Source organism: Chelonus insularis, unplaced genomic scaffold (assembly GCF_013357705.1).
Source record: "Chelonus insularis isolate UGA/USDA-ARS -01 unplaced genomic scaffold, ASM1335770v1 contig_147_pilon, whole genome shotgun sequence".
Lineage (NCBI taxonomy): Eukaryota > Metazoa > Arthropoda > Insecta > Hymenoptera > Braconidae > Chelonus > Chelonus insularis.
The window spans coordinates 43942-64233 of record NW_023276388.1 but is presented as its reverse complement, the minus strand read 5'-3'; the positions used below and the strand labels follow the sequence as shown (position 1 = coordinate 64233).

Below are 20292 nucleotides of genomic sequence, written 5' to 3'. Positions count from 1 at the left end.
GTATTTAAACATAAAGATTAATGATATTTAATAAAATAAAATAGAAATGTTTTTTTAATTTTCGTTAAATTATTATGTAATTTTCTACATAAATCAAAGACAAACTCTTTATAATAAGATAAAAAAAACATTCAATACATGAAGATAGTTGACAGCCTTATGACGTTTTAAAATTTTGAAAAAGAAGAAAAAAATTGAATTAAAAAAAAATTTCTCTTTTTTTATAAAAATTTATTTAAACACAATTAACTTGGCGTGGCTCTTACAGCTGTAGATAAAACGATAATTGATTAGATGGTTCATATAATCGATAGCCACGCCAAGTTAATTGTGTTTAAATAAATTTTTATAAAAAAGAGAAATTTTTTTTTAATTCAATTTTTTTCTTCTTTTTTCAAAATTTTAAAACGTCATAAGGCTGTCAACTATCTTCATGTATTGAATGTTTTTTTTATCTCATTATAAAGAGTTTGTCTTTGATTTATGTAGAAAATTACATAATAATTTAACGAAAATTAAAAAAACATTTCTATTTTATTTTATTAAATATAATTAATCTTTATGTTCAAATACTTGGCTGCAATGATTTCACGCATTTTTGTAGTTGTTCACATAAAGAAGTTTTATAGAGATCGCACTTGATAAACGATGATTATCGTCTTCGTTATTCATACTTGGCGCGTATTTTTGTGAAGTCCGTTAGGGCTGTTTTTGGTGTGATTTCACGATTTTTTGTACAACAAACGGAATATGTATCATTCGACTCCGTTACTACGACATGGAATTTTAGAACAGACATCACTATCTGTGTATAGATAGTACAGTACCAGACATAAATGCTGTTCAATTTTTTAAGGGTTCTACAAGCGATTTTCCTATACCGTCCTATAGAAAATCACACAGCATTTATGTCCAGTACTGTATAATAGTCTTCAGTCTGGTAGTATTTAACTATCAACTCAATAAAAAAAAAATTGTTATCTCTTACCGATCTTAAGAGATAAACAAAATTATTGATTGAAGGACATGAATTAGTTTTCAAAAAACGTAAAACGATTTTTTTTAAAACGTAAAACCATCGGTTATACATTCTATGTATTACCTATCAACTTAAAATGTACATAAATATTTGTCGTTTTCGATACCGAAAAACTCGGTCGGCATAATACGGACACGGCATAATGACAGCGCGGAATGTACGATCGATCGTCGTGCATAACATCCACGCAGGTTCAGAATTAGAAGCGGCACCTTAAATTTTCCGGCATATTAGATTTTTGCGCCTTTTCTGATTTTAACTTATGAAATCTAAAAAGTAATAAGTGAGGAGATGTAAGTAAAATAATTAGTGCAATAATTCATATGAACACATAAATTTTAAATTCTATTCTTTAAATTTTTCCTCCTCTCTTTTTCTTCAATTTAGTAGGATACAATTTCTCTTCTATTGCATTCCCACCATCAACTTTTTTCATGAGAATTTCCTACAAATAAAAGAAAAGAAATACTTATTATGTTCAATTTTTAATTATTGTGATGAAATGCAAAAAATAGATTAGCTACCTTACTTATCATTTATGAGTCACTTAATTTTTCGTTAAACATTATAAAATAAATAACAATCTCTAGACTTTGTACACTTTGGTTTTCTTTAGGGGGAAATTGACCGTTCAGAATGAAGTCGTAAGTAGACAGAAGATTCATGCTGCATTCACATGAGAGTGAATCAAAAGTCAACAGAATAACTATTTGAATTCTTCTGTAAATCTATATTTAGAATTTTCCCAAAAACTCAATTCAAATAAAAAGTAATTTTGAAAAAAATTATTAATAATTTTAACACAATTTTAACTGTTGCGTCTTTAATGCCTTATACTATTGTACTGGAGCGACATTTGTACCAGTACTATACTGTCCTGAACATTTTGGTCATATAACATTTGTGCCCCTTTCGAAATGTGCTAGTAGTAAATTTACAATGTTGGTAGAGTCGAAACAGTTTCAACCGTTCATTGTGTTTATTTATTCAATGATCCTCTAGTACATGTATTTATTGGATATAAAGTATATTCATTATGATTAGTAGAATATTCATTGATTATTTTTTTTATATTTTTTATTTATTTACCAAAGAAAGTATATATTTTAATTTATCTGTATCTCAAAATTATGAAAAATTCAAAAAAACATGAAAACATGATTTTAAATCTATTTAATTTTCTCCTAATATTTTTAATAATTTGTCGAACCCTTTTCTTTTCTTTTCCAACTTCTCTTCTTCTTCTTTTTTTCTTTTTGATGTGTAATATCTGGAACAAGACATTGAACTATAAAATGACAATGTTCATTTGGTTGTACTTTACTTCATTGTTATTGCAATAAAATAACCCTTACATTTTGTTCCGCAGCTTGAGATTTTTCCCACACTACCTCTTTTTTTTTTCTTTGTAGAAACATCTATTTTAATTTTTTGTTTCGTTTGTTCATCTTTTAGTAAATTTTGTGTTCTTGTTTCGATGACCTGTAAATTGAATTTTATTAAAAAGTATTCAGAAAATCAATCACACACCGATTTTTAATATCTCTGTACAGTCACAACTATTGACAGATAAATAAAATATCTTCGTCTGACAATTTATGATTAATTTACCGCTACTATCAACTACCGTACTTACTTGATTTATGTATAGGTACGTTTGACAGAAAGGAGCATTCAACACGCTCACCAGCGCTAAAAGAACATTTATTGAAAGATGGTTGTTTTATTTACGTAATAGGTACACGGTATATTCCCCGATGGATACACTCCCCAAAACTTTATTACTTTTTATTAATTTTTTGTACCAAAAAAAATTTACATTCATAATTTGGCGCCTCAGTAATTCTTTCGTTTTTTACCAACATAATATTTTCCATAGTCATGTAGCAACTTCATGGTAGTACCAACTTTACAAAAAAAAGTCGTACTTTTAAGGAAAAAGATTCTTTTTACTTAAAATGCGGTACAAGGGGCGTGGCCAATTTTTATTTTTGCAAATAAATGATTTTCAGGGCACAATAGCAATTGCAATTTATTGTCGTAGCTAATCAATGGGGTTTTCAAAGATTTTTTAATAAAGTTTATGTCATTATTGCAGAGAAATTAGAAATTTAAAGGAGCATAACCTCAAAAGTGCTAATTTGAGCGGAATAGAGACACGGTAGTGCCTTCGTTACCGCTATTCATACTTGGCGCTCGAGACACTACTAAAATAAACGTGTCTCTTGATAGATAATTTACGAATGTGGATAATCAATAACAATGGAACATTATAGATTTAACACATATTCTACTTGTTTATCATTGTCATGAATATTAAGAGCTCGATAATGAATATACATAGACTATGTATGATAATTTGCAGTTCAAACAGCATTACAAACTTGAAAAAAACCTGAAATGTTCAACTTTTGTCCATGATGGAAATATTTTTTAGAAAAGGTACAACTTTAAATCTTTAGAACTCAATATCTTTTTAATAAATGCATAGAAAGTAATTAATGATACTGCAAATGAAAGCTCAAATATGAATTATATGACAAATGTATGCATAATTTGTCCATAGATTATATAATTATTGGGTAAATAAAAAACATAGAATTGCAGGGTGAGGTAAAGGAAGACATTTGTGTATAAGAGTGTCTGCCGTCAAGCGCATAATGACAGAGACAGAGAGAGAGAGGGCAAAAAGTGGAGACCTAACATAGTGATAATCGTATTTTTCAGGCGATCGAGAAATTTCTTCGAATAAATCTATTGTTTTTTTTAGTCCAGTCAAATGAGTGAAATGGGATAATTTTGGTTTGCTATGGCCAAAGTCATGATTTATAGATGACTAGATCGGAAATTTTGCAAGGAATACGATGGTGTAGGTCAAAAATGTTTGGCACGCATAGGGGCGGGGGGTAAATCGCGAAAAACCGCCCCCCATCGCGAATTTCTGGATTTCTATCATAAATATGAAAAAATGTTTTCAATACGAGTTGTTCAAAATGTAATTTTAATAAAAAAAAAGGACAAATCACTCTTTTTCATATTTATGATAGATAAAAAGTTATTCGCAACTGAAGCTTCATAATTGACAAAAGCTTCAGTCGCGTCTAAGAAATTAAAAAAAAATAATTAACGCTACAAATATCACTTTGTGGCGATTTCTTTCAAAACATGAAATATGAAACTATATTCTCAGAGAAAAAGAACATTTTTTGTTAAAATGCACCGATCAGTCCAATTTTTTGCTCGAAATGTACAGAATCAAAAACTGAACAATTTACCTATACAAAATTCTGGTTTATCTGTCACCTGTCAAAAGTTAGACAGGTTTTAATATTTGGGGGCCCAAGCGCGCTTTTCTTATTCTGACGCTATTGGGTGCAACAGAGAACAATAGAAATCGCTCTATTTTACTTGCACTCACACAAAACTCCTGCGCACGCGCCGAGTATTGTAAAGCATGAGTGCGAGTGAAATGCACACTCCATCCGTAACTGTGACAAAGTACTGTACGGTGAGTAAAGAGGGATGTTTTAGGCTCATTCTGGGTAGTTAAAAAGTATTTCCGAGCTCGAAATTCTACCAGCGCGAGAATTTATTTTGCCGATCTCACATTATCCTCAATATTTACCTTAATCAAGCTAAAACTGTACATACATGTTCTATGCATCTCTAGGAACATGTATGCCAATTTTCGCACGTTCGTGATGACCGGAAGTCATTCATCTAAATTAAAAAAAATAAAAACATGGATGTCCATTTTCAGATGTGTGAGAGATATAAATTTTTCTCTCCAATAAAATACACCATGTTTTTATTTTTTTTAAATTTAAATCAATGACTTCTGGTCATCACGAACATGCAAGAACTAGCATACATTTTCTCAGATATGTCAAGAACATGTATGTCCATTTTCAGATTGATTGAGGTAATTGTGTGTCATGTTTTAAAAACAATCGCCACCGTACAGTACTTTGTCACAGTTACGGATGGAGTGTGCATTTCACTCGCACTCATGCTTTACAATACTCGGCGCGTGCGCAGGAGTTTTGTGTGAGTGCAAGTAAAATAGAGCGATTTCTATTGTTCTCTGTTGCACCCAATAGCGTCAGAATAAGAAAAGCGCGCTTGGGCCCCCAAATATTAAAACCTGTCTAACTTTTGACAGGTGACAGATAAACCAGAATTTTGTATAGGTAAATTGTTCAGTTTTTGATTCTGTACATTTCGAGCAAAAAATTGGACTGATCGGTGCATTTTAACAAAAAATGTTCTTTTTCTCTGAGAATATAGTTTCATATTTCATGTTTTGAAAGAAATCGCCACAAAGTGATATTTGTAGCGTTAATTATTTTTTTTTAATTTCTTAGACGCGACTGAAGCTTTTGTCAATTATGAAGCTTCAGTTGCGAATAACTTTTTATCTATCATAAATATGAAAAAGAGTGATTTGTCCTTTTTTTTTATTAAAATTACATTTTGAACAACTCGTATTGAAAACATTTTTTCATATTTATGATAGAAATCCAGAAATTCGCGATGGGGGGCGGTTTTTCGCGATTTACCCCCCGCCCCTATGCGTGCCAAACATTTTTGACCTACACCATCGTATTCCTTGCAAAATTTCCGATCTAGTCATCTATAAATCATGACTTTGGCCATAGCAAACCAAAATTATCCCATTTCACTCATTTGACTGGACTATTCTGGCCATATTACGTAGACGATATTGCGAGTTGGGGATTTTTTTAATGGAATTTCTATTTGAATAATATTATATTATTTGAATTAAGAAACAATATTTTTGATACTTTATTGTGTAGAAAATATATAAAATTGATTACATTAATCACGAAAAAATAGTAAATTCTTGAAACTTGTTAGATTTTACATGAAAATAAAGAATAAATTCTCTTAAAGTACAAATGCGAAATTAAGATGAATATCAGTGCTTTGTCGTGGTCTGAGTATGACTTGGAAAGTCCACACAACTAACATCCCAGTGGAAAGAATGATAAGATTTAGTTAGTATACCTTTTTTTTTAATTCTCTGATTCTATATAATGAATGACAGGATCAATTTTGCTGAAAATATAATCAGTTCTGAATTGCGTATTACCTGTCAAATGCAATTGGTTCCACGTCAATATTATTTTTTGTTCTCCAGATAATCGAGACAATAAATAATTCTGAACGCACATTCGAATATACGAACATACGTACATACACACACACACGTACGCCCACCTAAAAAATTACTATATTCGATTCTGGGGACCTCGAAACGTCGAGATATGTCGAAATATGGGATTCGTAGAATCGAAACTATTCAAATAATTGTTTTCTTGGAAGTTGATAAAATTTTCGCTCATTTATATTCTGCTATTTTGTCAGATCGTCCGATAGCTGTTGGACATATATTGTAATAATCCGTGTATACTCGCTTAGTTCGCGTTGCGCCACTCGATGGTGACCAATTTTCCCAAGTCCTAAATAACTAAAAGGTAAATGAATTTGAAGATTGGTAAAGCGAAAGGTACTGTGCCTGTCCGAAGAGTAAAGTGAACGTTTTACCTTATCGTCACGATTTGGGATGAATAAACATTTTACCACCCTATGTCATTCTTTTTTAAGTCTTAGCTGACGATACGGAAGAAGTGAGCATTTCATCTCTTCGTATTCAAAACCAAATTCTGTCACGTTTCGATAATTTCCTTTTAATCTTTATTTGGTAAATTCGTGCAACTTAATGAACAAATCGTTTTTGCAGTAAAAAGGTATATTCCTCAAAAGATTTCCTATAGAAATTTGAGAACATTTCGAATTACATATTTTTATCACAAGATATAAAATACAAATCACTAGCTGCAGGAAATAATAAAGGAAATTTTATGCTGAATATTCCTAAATAAATGTATTTTTTTTTTAATCGTAATTAGAAATTTTAAGCGTTTTGTTAGTTTTAAAGTTAGTTTCATTTTAAGTTAGTTTCAATCGACTCTATTTTTTTAATAAAGTTGATTGAAGTTAACTTGCAAATAGTTTTTTTTTTATTATCATTATTTTTATTTTATCCTCAGTTACCCCATATATTGATAATAAAAAAAAACAAAAAAATACAACAGTTTAGTTGCTTTCTTTTATATTTTTTTCTAATGGGTTTAGTGACGGAAAACATTTTGTCCTTTTTCGCCTATGGCTATTCATTTTTTGAATATTATAAATTTTTTTATAGGACAGTTTAGATTGAATTGATAAAAATAAGCGTACATACTTTGGAAAAGCTATTTAATGTTAAAATATGATACTAAAAGAATTTTTTTGAAACTGAGGGTTGTTAGTTATGATTTTCGAAATTTTGTAGAGTTCTTAAATATTACAAACTCCTTGATTATCATTTTTTTGAACTCACTAAAGTTAAAAATAAGTGTATGGTAATTGATTGATTATAATATGAATTTAGGCGTCTTCAGTATTAAAACATTCAAATTTACTTAGTCTGCGCTAATGCTATTCTTATTTCATTCTACCTTTTCATCAATTCACAGGTCGTTAGTAACTTATGTACATATAAAAATATTGAATAAATAAGTAATTGCACAAAAGGAATAAACTGTTTTTTCTAGTTCTGTAGAAATATAAATGAGATTTGATTAGTTTATTTTTGAACTGTGCCTTTTCTTTTTGTGTATATTCCTATCTGATTTTATTATGGTGCACACTTATGAACTATGCATGATATCATATATAATTATAAAGAAATGTTATACAATTGTTCAAATGCAACAACAATATATTCTTGATAATCCATTATATATTTTGAGGAACATTCGAATACAATAGACATAATTTTTCGTCTGAAAAAGGAAAACAGTATTGAAAACACGACATATACAATTTTGATGAACCAGTCTAGTAATGTCTATTTATATTTCCATAATGTAAAAATAACATACTGCGCGATTTGTTTTTATCCTTTTTACTACATAATTGAAAAGATTTTTAAAAGTATTACACTATGCAACATAAATAGTGTCCGATTGTGTTGGTTTTTTTTTTGTGAGGTTACATATGCAATTTTCTATACTCTCCTATACCAAATTGATACACCGTTTATGTCACGTAGTGTATCAGATAGATCATAATATAAATATTTTATACATTGTAAAATAAATATATGTCTCTATCTATCTGTTAATTGATAAACAACTGGATTTGTTGTTAGTAACGCTTGACCGATTTGCTCATGTTTCAGTTTTTGACTGAGACTTGAGTTAACCGGACGGGATTTCTGTCGAATTAATTTACTGATTGATTTGATAAATCTTTTTATTAATTTTTAATCCTTTTCCAACTTATTGTTTCATTATATTTTGCTCAACCTCCGCCGTCCCTCTTACGACCTGAAATTAATCGTCAATAAATTCAGAAATCTATTTTTAGATTAAGTACTAGAGACTAAGTGCGGGTCTCTAGTCTCTACTCTCTACTGTATGTATTCATATGATAGTATGCCAATTGTTCAGGCAGTAATGAAATAATAATTACAATCGAAATACGAAATGAAATTAAGATATATAGCCTTATGGTACGTGATAACGGTAATTATGAACCTGATAACAGTCTTATTGCATTCATATCTGATACTTTTAAACTAAGTAAACATATAAATATAAAATAAATAAATTTGAATATGTTTACAAAACTGCGTCTTATATGTGCAGCACCTTCACCCATGATTTGATACATTATTTAATACGTAAAAACGAATGGTGGTAATTTCATTTTGAATTTAAAAGATCAAATAAAAAATGTGCTAGACAACAAAGATACTTGTATGCATGTTTAGAAATCACGATTCAATTTATGAAAGACCTTAAAAAACGGACACTTTTGGCGTAGTTTAGAACGTCATGTGTCAACCGACTTGAATACAATTTACATAGTAGATAGTATCAAGTTTACAATATAAACTAGCTGCTTACCCGCGATTTCGTCCGCGTAAAAGGCATGATAACATCGAATTGCAATAAATTGATCAAAAGAAGTATTAAGTAGTAATTTTGTAGTTTGTGTTGAGAATAACGTGAATTGGAAATAAAAGACAGGCAATTTATAATTAATTGGAAACTTTCTTGATTCATACAAGAATGATAATAGGTAAGCTGTTCTAGTTAAACCGAAACTTGTTTAAATATTATTCTATTGGAAAGTAATTTATGCTAAGAGTTAAAATGTGTTTATTATTGTGTTCATTGAACTGTGTCTAATGGTTTCAGAAGTCAATTCCGAATATATGAAAAAAATAGTAATAAATTTGTATGTATAAATAATGAACGAAGAGAGATTTTGATTTTATCTATTACAAGTAATTATTTAAGTTATAAATGAAAAATGATCCTTATGTTATCTGTAATAGAATAGAAATTTGAACAAGCTACATTTTACTGTCTCAATGAAAGTATGCTAATCAGTTAAATGAATAAAAGAAATTCGAGTAAGTACAACAAAATAACAAAATACAACTGAACAAGTTAAGTACTTTTTATCAATAATAATAATGAAAGGTTTTAAATAAATTTTACATGAGAAACAGTATTTTGAAATAAAAAAAACGCAGATTTTTACACACACAGATTGCACTTGCAATAGATAGTGACAAGGAGGTACACTACGCAACATAAATGCTGTCCAATTTCTTGAAGGTTATACATCCGATTTCCTATACTCTCTTATACCAATTTCAGACAGCATTTATGTCGCGTAGTGTAGGTTCCCCTTGCCTCCTTCTAGTTGCTCGGGGTAGTGAACTCCTCATTTAACTCGAGCAGTGCGTGAGGGTGAACTATTTAGTCACTCCAAACGTATGGGGTACCCGTCTGTACGTACAGACGGGTAACGCAAAAGAAATGCACAAAAAGATGAACTACCAACTCGATTTGTGATTAGAGCGATAAGCCGATTTTCCTATACATACAGAATCAAATTTTTTTGTTATTTTGACGTTCACCACGTGCGCAAAATTACCTGGCCGTAGCCACCTAGCAGCGTAAGCGTGGTCTAGACTTAATACATACAGACTATAACTATGTATGTACACTATTCAGACTAGCACGTTTAATATTTTTGATAAATAATAACTGATTTTGTGAGATATCCTTCAAATTATCTAAAATTGCGGTAGATACTTGGCGCCAAGCACCCATTTTCCGTCTCTCCTGTTTATACTAGCGCGCTCTTTCTTCTATGTGTACTGAGGCCACCGACTACTTTATGAAATGACGTCACTAATGAACCTTACATGTAAATATCTCTGTAGCTACTGCATATCATGCTCTCTTATTTAGTAGGTCAACACTAATGATGATAAGCTTTTGATGAAGTGTAGAATAAAAATTTTACATTGATTATTAACGAAGTTACGGATTAGCCACTTTATTTATTACTTTCTTTTACGTTAAACTCCCTAAAGTGTCCTCTCTTTTGCGCTCATAATTTTCTATTAATGAAGGGAAACGATTTTGTACATTAATAACTAATATTTAACGCTAGATAAGTATATTATAACATCTAACTAATAAAAAAAAGTATATAATAATCTATTAATTGTAACAAAATAAAATTATTATTTAAAGTATCAGAAGTAGAATGATTTTTTAATGATTGAAAAAGGTAAGAATTGATTGTTGAACGATAATAACGAATAATTAAAAAACTCAAATATCTTGCATAGAACCCAATCTCAATTGTTTATAACAAATCCAATCATTGTAAATAATTTTTGTAGACAAAAAAAATCCATAACTTTCCCGGCAACACCTTGTACATATCTGCAAAATTTGGTCACAATTGGATGAGCCGTTTTGGAGATTACCATGAACAGACAGACAGACACCAGAAATCTACATAGTACAGTACTATAGATGAGTTAAAAAAGAAAAATTTCCCTCAATCTTCCAAAGATTGAAAGTCAAGCTTCTATGTATTTTGATATGTAACTTTCTGCGTCCTTAACGATTTAATTGTTACAAAGAAAGTCTGCTTTCATTTATGTCACATAGTCAGTAACTTCGCATAATAGGAATATATAAAGTTAGTAACTTTGTCACTAACTCAAAATATCCCTATTTTAACAGCTACCTTGCTAACTCGACATTTTGCCCAAACTTTCCAGATTTCACATAAATTTTTTCTTTGTTATGATCACAGCAAATTCCACGTTAAAAAATAAATGGATCTTGTTAGCTCGAGCATCCTCCTTCATAAAAGCACCCTATCTTCCGACTGAATTTTCAGATTTGAATTGTATAAATAATGAAAGACAGCAAAAAAACAATGCTTAATCTAAAATTTTCAGAAGTTTGATAAGATAAAATGAACCTTAGGTTATTCGGCATAGCACTTAACAGTAACCGTGGTGTCTATACTGACTAGATCGATATGTCTGGCGTGTGGGTATAAAAGAAAGGCCAGCTGGTTTCAGTTTTAGTCTTCATAATATTTTGCTATCGTTCGTATCTGAAAGTTTTCCATAATAAATAATTAGGTATGAATCATAATAATTTGTGTTTAAGAGAACAAAATTTTTTGGTGAGTGAAATTAAAAAAGTAGTTTTTGAAATAGAAAAACTAGAACTACAGCTTACGCATTGCCCTGATAACATAGAAATACTAAACAAGATGAGCGTTCTTAAAAAACAAAAACATTATTTGCAAACTTCCTTGAAGGTTTTATGTAGGAATATTAAATTCCCAGAAAGCGATATTTATTGGGCCATGTATCTGTGATGAAAAAGGTAAGAATTATATTATTATTAATGAAATATTAGAAGTTAAAATTTCTTAAACTTAGAGTCTACAATACACGGACATCTAGAGTTTGCTATTGGAATTGCTGTTATGTTGTTAATTCTAGGTCTTCGTAGAATATTATTTAATTGATTAAGAATAAGAAATGATGGTATGTGTAAACTTCAGCTGTCCAAGGCAATAATAGCCTGCTTAAGTTCCGAGGTACATACGATTGATTATATACTACAGGTTATGCCTAATGGCTGGATTATTATGGCTGTAGAGAAAACATTTAAGACATTTTTTCTTGGTTTCCCACTTTACCTCACCTTGCGTTACTGAACTTTTGATAATGTCAATTGTAATAAGATATTTTCGTTAAAGTATCAAACGAATATCTTTAAAGAGATGTATTAACGATTTATCACAAATCGAGGTCAAGGTAGTGATCAGTAATGTAGAGTTGAAACTTATTGATACTAGATTATGTACTAAGAGACCTAGGTGGGCTATTATTGTCTTGTAGCTGTTTTATGAAAGCGAGTGCATATGGGTGAAACGTGAGTGACCGCGTCTCGCTCGAGCTATAATAGTAATTAGGTCCCGTGGTGCAAACGATTTTCAATAAAAGATATTTTTCGAGCACAATAAAGCCACATAGATTTTGTTTTTATATATAATAGGAAATAGTTGAGTATCTCACTAGAAAATAGCTGAGTATTTATGAGATAAAAAAATTTTTTACAAATTATTTAATTGTATAAACTCATTATTTTATGTTATGATTCATTTGATAATGAATTATACGTGCACGCTACTCTTATCTTTAAAAATGTAAGTGTACATAAGTAGCATTGATACGAAACTAGATTATTCGTCGCCTCGACAATGACCTTGTTTACGGTGTGAACTGTTGCATTTTATTTTAGTCGCCAGAACTAGCGACTGCTCCAACATTTGCTCTCTTGTTTCCACACAAACTAGATGTGACGGGAAACAAAGAAAAAATTCGAACGGTGAATTATTATATTTAAATAAAGTAATTCGGTACGTACAGGAATATAATAGTGTTATGTGTGAGAAAAGTATATTCCGCGACGATTCGGATTCGAAAATTTGAGTTTATAAATAACGTTTTATCTTTATTTACTGTAATGTTTGTACCCGATCAACCGGATTTAAATGTCATATAGTGTTTGAGTGATCTTTTATACATTTGTGATACTGAAAAAAATTATTAAAATAAATATAGGCGCGACTTTCTTGGAATATAGTGTCAAACAGACGATGTGAGTATATTCTCCATCTGCAGCTTCATTGGTGATGGTTTTAAATAAATGTCATTGATTCAAGGAAAGTGTGTGATTCAACATTAGCCGATTTTGCTCATAAGGTTGTTTTTAGTGACAGTAAACGTCACATTTAATCGGAGACTGCACTTACGTCAAATGTATAAAACAACTTGATATTCATTAAGGATCATTTTTTGAGATAAAAAACTAACATTACAGATTGAATAGAACTTCTCATAATATTTGTTTTCTGTATTTACCGTTACTAAAAATAACCTAATAAATGAAACTGGTTAATGTTTAACAGATTGTCAACTTTTATCTTTTTTCAAAGCATATTTACTGCACGAATATATACAAAGAGACACGTTTATTTGAATAATGTCTCGAGCGCCAAGTATGAATGGCGGTGACAATGCACTTCCGTGTCTGCATTCTGCTCAAATCAGCACCATTGAAGTTATGCTTCTAAGAATTTCTAATTTCTTCCGTAATAAACAACGATATGATATAAAAACCTTTCAAAAATATATTAAATAGCCGCAGAAATAAATTAGGTATGTCATTATGTCTTAAGAATTATTGATTTTCAAAAATAAAAAAAGGCCGTGCTCCTCAGTTCATGAAATGGCAGAAAACAGATTTATTCTATTCTTGGGCAGACGTTTTTTGATTCGTAGTTGGTATAAGTGCTATGATGTTGATGAATGAATTTATTAAGGTAGTAGATAATGTATAAATGTTAAGGCGCAAAAGTATAAATGGAGAAAAATTGTTTTATCTTTTTTGATGTCTAATTTATGTTCTTCAATGAATAATTATTGATATCTTTAGATCGGTAAAAGATAACAATTATTTTGTTTTACAAATTAATAATTATATATTCTCACACTTAATACTATTAAATACTTTTACCATATATACCTGTAGATAGTGATAACTGGTCTAAAATGCCATGTGATAGTAATGGAATAATACATATTTTATTAGTAATACAAAAAATCGTGAAATCATATCAAAAACAGCCCTAACAGACTTCACAAAAATGCGCGCCAAGTATGAATGACGGAGATGATAACCATTGTTCATAGGGTACGATCTTCATATAACGGTTTTTCCTAGTGTTAAACGGTAAAAATTTTTAACGGATTGAACACTCAATTATCAGACAATTTAACTACTAATGAATTTTTATTAACTATTGTAATAGACAGGATTAAATTGCAAAACATGGCACTCTCGTCTCCTTTTATACTATTAGGCTCAGTTGTCCAAGATTCGTCACTAGGGAATGATACAAAAGTATTAGATTTATAGTCATGAATCTTTCTTTTAACAAAAGAGCAATTATTCTATTTACAGGATTCAAAACAACCACCGAAACGGCTTAAATGTCGATAGGTAAACCGGATATCTTAATTAAAGCGGAATTTTTATCAGACGGTAAATAGGTCATAATTAAACGGTAATAATATAAGAACGGCCGGTAAATTAGAAAAAAATTATTATCGGTATTATTTGAACGAAGGATACTTAAATTAACATAGTAGGTTAAGTATAGACGGTAAACAATGCAACATAAACGATATTTTGGTACAGGTAATCATATAAAAACAGATGATTCCAGAGCAAGAAATTGTAATAATAATTAACGCGCCTTTAACAATCAGATCAAATAAATCAACGGATGTCGCATGCGACTAAAAGAAACAAGAGGGGATAATGACCCCTTGTTTGCCACAGTCCACATGAGATAGTGAACTACTCACCACTCTGATATTGACTGTTGAGCCAAAGCTGATTTGTCTGTGTTCACACATTCAAATTTATTCATTTAATCACTAAGGACTATCGACAATCGATCACCACCTAGTTGTCGAGCGCGAACTAAGCTAGCATCTAAGTACTATATCTGTGTATGTAGCAACGATTTCATTGTTCAATGCTAGAAAATAAATGGTTTGTGAGGCGACCCTCACATCCATAAAACTCCTTAAAATCAATGAAGTCTAGTATTTAAATACAATGATTCATTATATTGGTAATAAAATTGTATTGTTTTTCGACGAACACGGTGGCCTAGTAAGCACAGCGTCAGCCTGGTGCGCCATGGGTAGCGAGTTCGATTCCCAGCTGAGACGAAATCATTCATGTGGTTTTTTCTCTGGCCACAGTGAACGAAAGGCCGTTTCGAAGGATCGGCTGTATTGGCACAAGTTTCCTGCTGTTTTCCTGCGTCTATTCATGCAAATGCGATACAGTTCAGGTGGCTAATAGAGTGGTAAGTAGGTAAGGTGTAGTATAGTGATGTGTTGTGTGTATATTATAAGAAATTGGATGGTAAAATAAGGATTTTGTATGGTATGAAGAGTTGATGTGTACGATTAGTCTTTGTTTGTAAAAAGATATGTCCTTCCTTCCATGAATGAATTTATCTATTTTATTTATTTTTCGTTAATTATTATGTAATTTTCTACAAAAATCATAGACATGCTCCTCATAATAAGATGAAAAAAATTTTAATAAGTGAAAAAAGTGATAAACATTACGTTTCAAAATTTTCAGTATATAAAACAATATTACATTACATCAAATGTGTCTTTCTTTATAACAATTTATTTCAACATAAAAAACTTGGCGTGGCGATCAATTCCATGAATCATTCAATTAATTATCGTTCTATTTATAACTATAATAGTCACGTTGAGTTATTCGTGTTACAATAAATATAAATAAAGAAAGACTCATTTGTTTTAATTTCTCTGCTTAAACATTTCTTTTAAAAAACGATAATTTCTACAGGTTTTTTCAGAATTTGAATAGAAAACATCATATTTGAATAGAAAAAGTTGAGAAATTTCTGCCAACCGGAAAACGTCTCATAGGGTTGTACAAATCCGAATAGGTATAAAAATGGTGATCGTGAAACTTACAGAATTTAGAACTTTCATATCAACACAACTGAATGGGATTACAATGATTCTAATAATTTTCATTGTCTATTGAACCTCATTAGGATTTCGCATTATACAATAGGTTTGACTCCTCGAACATCCAATAGGAGATGAATAGATCTCCTATGAGATTTAGAAAATACATTTAAGTATGAAGAAAATATCCGCGTACAAAAATATCAAGTCCTGTTGGGAAATATTGTCATTAGAAAACACTAAGTCGTATTTTGTTTCTTAATTTATTTACAACGAATTAATGATTAAGGTATGGCAAGCATTTTTCATAAAAATAATAATACCCTTCGTGATATATGAAGTAAATACACATACGAATAGTAAATACAGTCAAATTTCTCTAATTATCGGAGGTCGAAGAATATGATTCGGGTAAATACATGTAAAGGTAAAATTTATTCAAGGAAAGTACACATCTTATTTTATTGTATACGCCATTACAATTTACCCTTCTATGATCTAATTCTACCTACCAAGGAGCCACTAACAATGTAATTCTAAGGTTGCGTCGGCAGCCAACTTACCTTCCCTACCTCCTATCCCAACTGTATGGCTTGCCCATTGGATGGCACAGGGAAACTGCAGCAGATCTGTGTCAATACAGCCGGCCCTCCGAAGAGGACTCCTGCTCCCGGTGGTCAGAGGAAAAATCATATTAGATGATTTTGTGGCCCCCGGGTTTACATAGATGTTTCTGTCCTTTAAGATATGTCGCGTAACACGGGGGCCCTATATGGTAGTCTGAATATGGGCACTCTGAACACGCCGAGCGCGAGACGCGTCAGCGACTGCCGACCAAAGCGGATAAAGTTGGTGCTACAAGAGGCTAAATTCCAAGCACTGTGCCTGGGGCTACAAAGTCAAAATATGACATGTAGGACTAGGTACAACTGGCCAATTGAGGTCGGACTCGTAGTGGTATGTCGTAAGACGTCGGGCTTGTTACGTGTATCCCTGTGTCTGTTTCAAGGTGCAGGTATACGCGCCCCGGGAAACGCTATCGCGAAGAGAGTAGAGTTATAATTTCCCAAAGTTATGCCCTAGTAGGCGAGGTAATCAATTTCCGTCCTTCGGACGGAGGAAGCAAGGGTTAGATGATTTTGTCTTGACCGAGAATCGAATCCACTTTCCGTGGCGCGTCAGGCCAAAGCTGTACCCACTAGACCACCGTGTCGGTCCACAATGTATACTTGTAAAAAATTCTCTCAAAGAATATTGCCACGAAAAATAGTAATTCGTATTTCATTTTATTTATATTCTGTAGAAACATAAAGTAGACCATTTATTTTAATTGTATACCTGGCTTTACCAGGTGTTTTACAATACTTCCTCCTTATCCCTACGATCGGGATCCTACGCGCACTCCCTCTAAATCCCCCCTCCCCCCTATGCAGGCTCACCACTTTCCTACCTACCCAATAAACTATTACACACATAGTCTATCGGGTTGCGTCTGCAGCCGACTTATGCCCTAACTATTGTATCGCATTTGCACAAGGACATAGGGAAACTGGAGAAAACCTGTGTCAATACAATCGGCTCTCCGAAGAGACCCTTACACTCACGGTGGCCCGAGAAAAACCATATAAATGATTTTATCCCGGCCGGGAATCGAACCCGCCACCCATGGCGCGTCAGGCTGACGCTGTACCCATTGGGCCACCGTGTCGGTTGTAGAAACATAAAGTAATTAGGCCTATTTAAATGCTTGAAGTCTTATAAAAGTTTCTTTTTTTCGATAGAATATATAGGAGTTAGTTCTATTGAAGAATATTGATCAAAGGCAATATTTTTCCAATCGTATTTTTCTTTGGATAAATCGATTTTCTACAGGAATTGTTCCAATGATCTCTATTTAAATAATATAAAAATCTATCGTGGAACATCGGGATAAAGATATGATTTTCACGTTGCATTTTCTTTTTCTTTTATTTGTACTAGACTGTGGACCTGAGGATACCAGGATTGAATCTCACCATAAACGGGATTTTTTCGGACAAAGTTTCCAAGACATTTTATTTCAGGTATATATTTAAACAACACATCCGTAAAATCAAGAAACCTTGAGAACAAATTAAAATGTAATAAGTGACAATAAGATTCTACTGAAACGTTCAATAGGTATACTTTTAATTTAATAGGAAATTCCAACAGTATTAAACTCCCATTAAAGAACGTTCAATATTATCATTAAATTGAAAACGATTTTTACATATTGAATAGGAATCCCTTACATCTAAATATTCTATTAAATTACGTTTAGTTCTATTACTCTATGAGAAATTATGAGACAACAGTATTTCCATTAAATGCTATCAAATCCTATTAGAGCATCAGAAAGGAATCACCTCTTTTCAAAGGGAAAATTGTTATCTCAGAAGTTCTATTGAATTCACTAAAATCCTATTGAAAATCAAATAGGATTTAGTGTATCTTGATAAGACAATTTTAATTTATTGGATATAATGAGGCATTGTATTTAAATACTTGGCTCCAACGATATTATATATTTATTTAGTTATTCACTTAACGAAGTTTTATAGAGACTGCACTTTATAAACAATAATTATCGTGTTTGCCATTCATATTTGGCATGCATTTTTGTGACGTTCGTCAAAGCTGTTGTTGATACGATAAATATATATATATATATATATATATATATGTATATATATATATATGTATATATATATAGATACGAATATATTCTCTTAATGCGTCATTTATCGAACTCGTTAGGTATTTCATATAATCCGTGCATTGCATTATCTGAATAAATGTCCATGTTTTTGTATTAAGAAGAGCGTGATAACAATTAAGAGCTTTAATCACTCCCGTTAAAAGAAAAAAAAACTGTATCTTCTATATAGTCTAGACTTAATGCACTATAATCTATATTTTTGAAGTCATATAATAAATTAGTATGCACTCGCTAACATCGCATCATAAATTTAGAAATGTTCTTTCTCCGAAGTGCTCGAATCTACGGACCTATTTTTACAAAATATTTTTGTTCCTTTACAGAAATATGAACAATTCTATGAAGAAATCGAAAATTTCAGCGAAGATGTCCAGAAGGAAATCATCGCATCTAACAAAACTACACATTCATGAATATGCAGAGGCGGATTCGACGACTTCCTCTTACTCTACTTCATCGATTGCATTAATACCAGTTTCTTCGAAATTTTTAGAGTTTTTGCAGCATGGGAATATTTACATGAAAAATATTCGTCTAGAATACGAACAAATGCTGATACGTACTTCTTTATTTAAACCTCAATCATTGAATTTACGAGATGTGATTCCTTATGAATATTTTTTAAATGCCATTCTACAAATTGATCAGTATCATATTTTATTAAGTGGAAAATCTTTCCACTACCAATATTTAATTCATCATTTAAAAAAATGTTTACTGTGTAATAGGCAAATTGGTCTATGTATTAGTCTTCCTTCCGTGATATCTAGTAGAGAGTCATTACCAGTATCAATTCAACATCTTGACAGTATCCATGGATATGCTGATGCAGATTCGACAACTTCTTCATGGTGTGTCGTTCCATCAGTCGGAATAACGCTGATCTCTTCAGATCCGTTGAAATTTCCTCAATCAGAAAGCGTTCACATTAGCAATATTCGTCATGTATACGATCGGATGCTTATTGATATTTCATTGTCTGAACCTCAACTATCAAATTCGAAAGATCTCGTTCCTTATGAGTACTTTCTAACAGCCATTTTAAAAACGTACCAATATTATATACAATTATTTGGAAACGCTTTTTCCTTTCACCACTTGATAAGTCATCTAAAAAGTTGTTCAAACTGTAATACTATGATTGGTACATGTCTTTGTGGTACACCTAAGTGAAAAAATATATTTTTTTTATTTTTAGAATGTATAATTAAAAGTGCTTACAATTCACTGATATTTTATTTTATCCTTCATTAAAAGGAATATCAAAAATAAACATCTGCATTTTTTATAAAGTGAGATCTGTATAAGATAAAAAAGTTATAATAGAATTGTAACTAATAGAACAGTTCGTTTCTCTAAAGCGATTGTGTAATCGTTATCATTTACAGACCTATTATTGACAACTCTATCGAATTAAACACTTATGAAGAACACTATAATTAATGTGTTATTTTCTTAAAAGATAAGTGATGCGCTTAATGAGCTTGATGAGTTTTAATGAGCTTA

The 20292-nt window shown here is 31.3% G+C and overlaps 1 protein-coding gene, 1 long non-coding RNA gene and 1 pseudogene across 3 annotated transcripts; 2 read left to right on the top strand and 1 right to left on the bottom strand.

Annotated features, from left to right (window-relative positions):
* Positions 1–2251: 2251 nt before the first annotated feature.
* On the bottom strand, positions 2252–3213 carry LOC118063789 (uncharacterized). The gene is made up of 4 exons (XR_004689972.1): positions 3166–3213; positions 2676–2731; positions 2395–2521; positions 2252–2309 (listed from the first exon to the last, which is right to left on the bottom strand). It is a non-coding gene; the product is annotated as an uncharacterized lncRNA (long non-coding RNA).
* Positions 3214–11347: 8134 nt separating this feature from the next.
* On the top strand, positions 11348–11821 carry LOC118063791 (uncharacterized; annotated as a pseudogene).
* Positions 11822–12992: 1171 nt separating this feature from the next.
* Positions 12993–20013, top strand: LOC118063787 (uncharacterized). Of its 2 annotated transcripts, none has more exons than XM_035077937.1 (2): positions 12993–13113; positions 19110–20013. In XM_035077937.1, exon 2 carries the CDS (start codon positions 19114–19116, stop codon positions 19957–19959), a length of 846 nt encoding a protein of 281 aa, XP_034933828.1. In that variant the 5' UTR covers positions 12993–13113; positions 19110–19113; the 3' UTR covers positions 19960–20013. The 2 variants fall into 2 exon arrangements, with proteins under 2 accessions (XP_034933828.1, XP_034933829.1); XM_035077938.1 differs by lacking the exon at positions 12993–13113 and adding an exon at positions 15274–15397.
* The last annotated feature ends 279 nt before the right edge of the window (positions 20014–20292 follow it).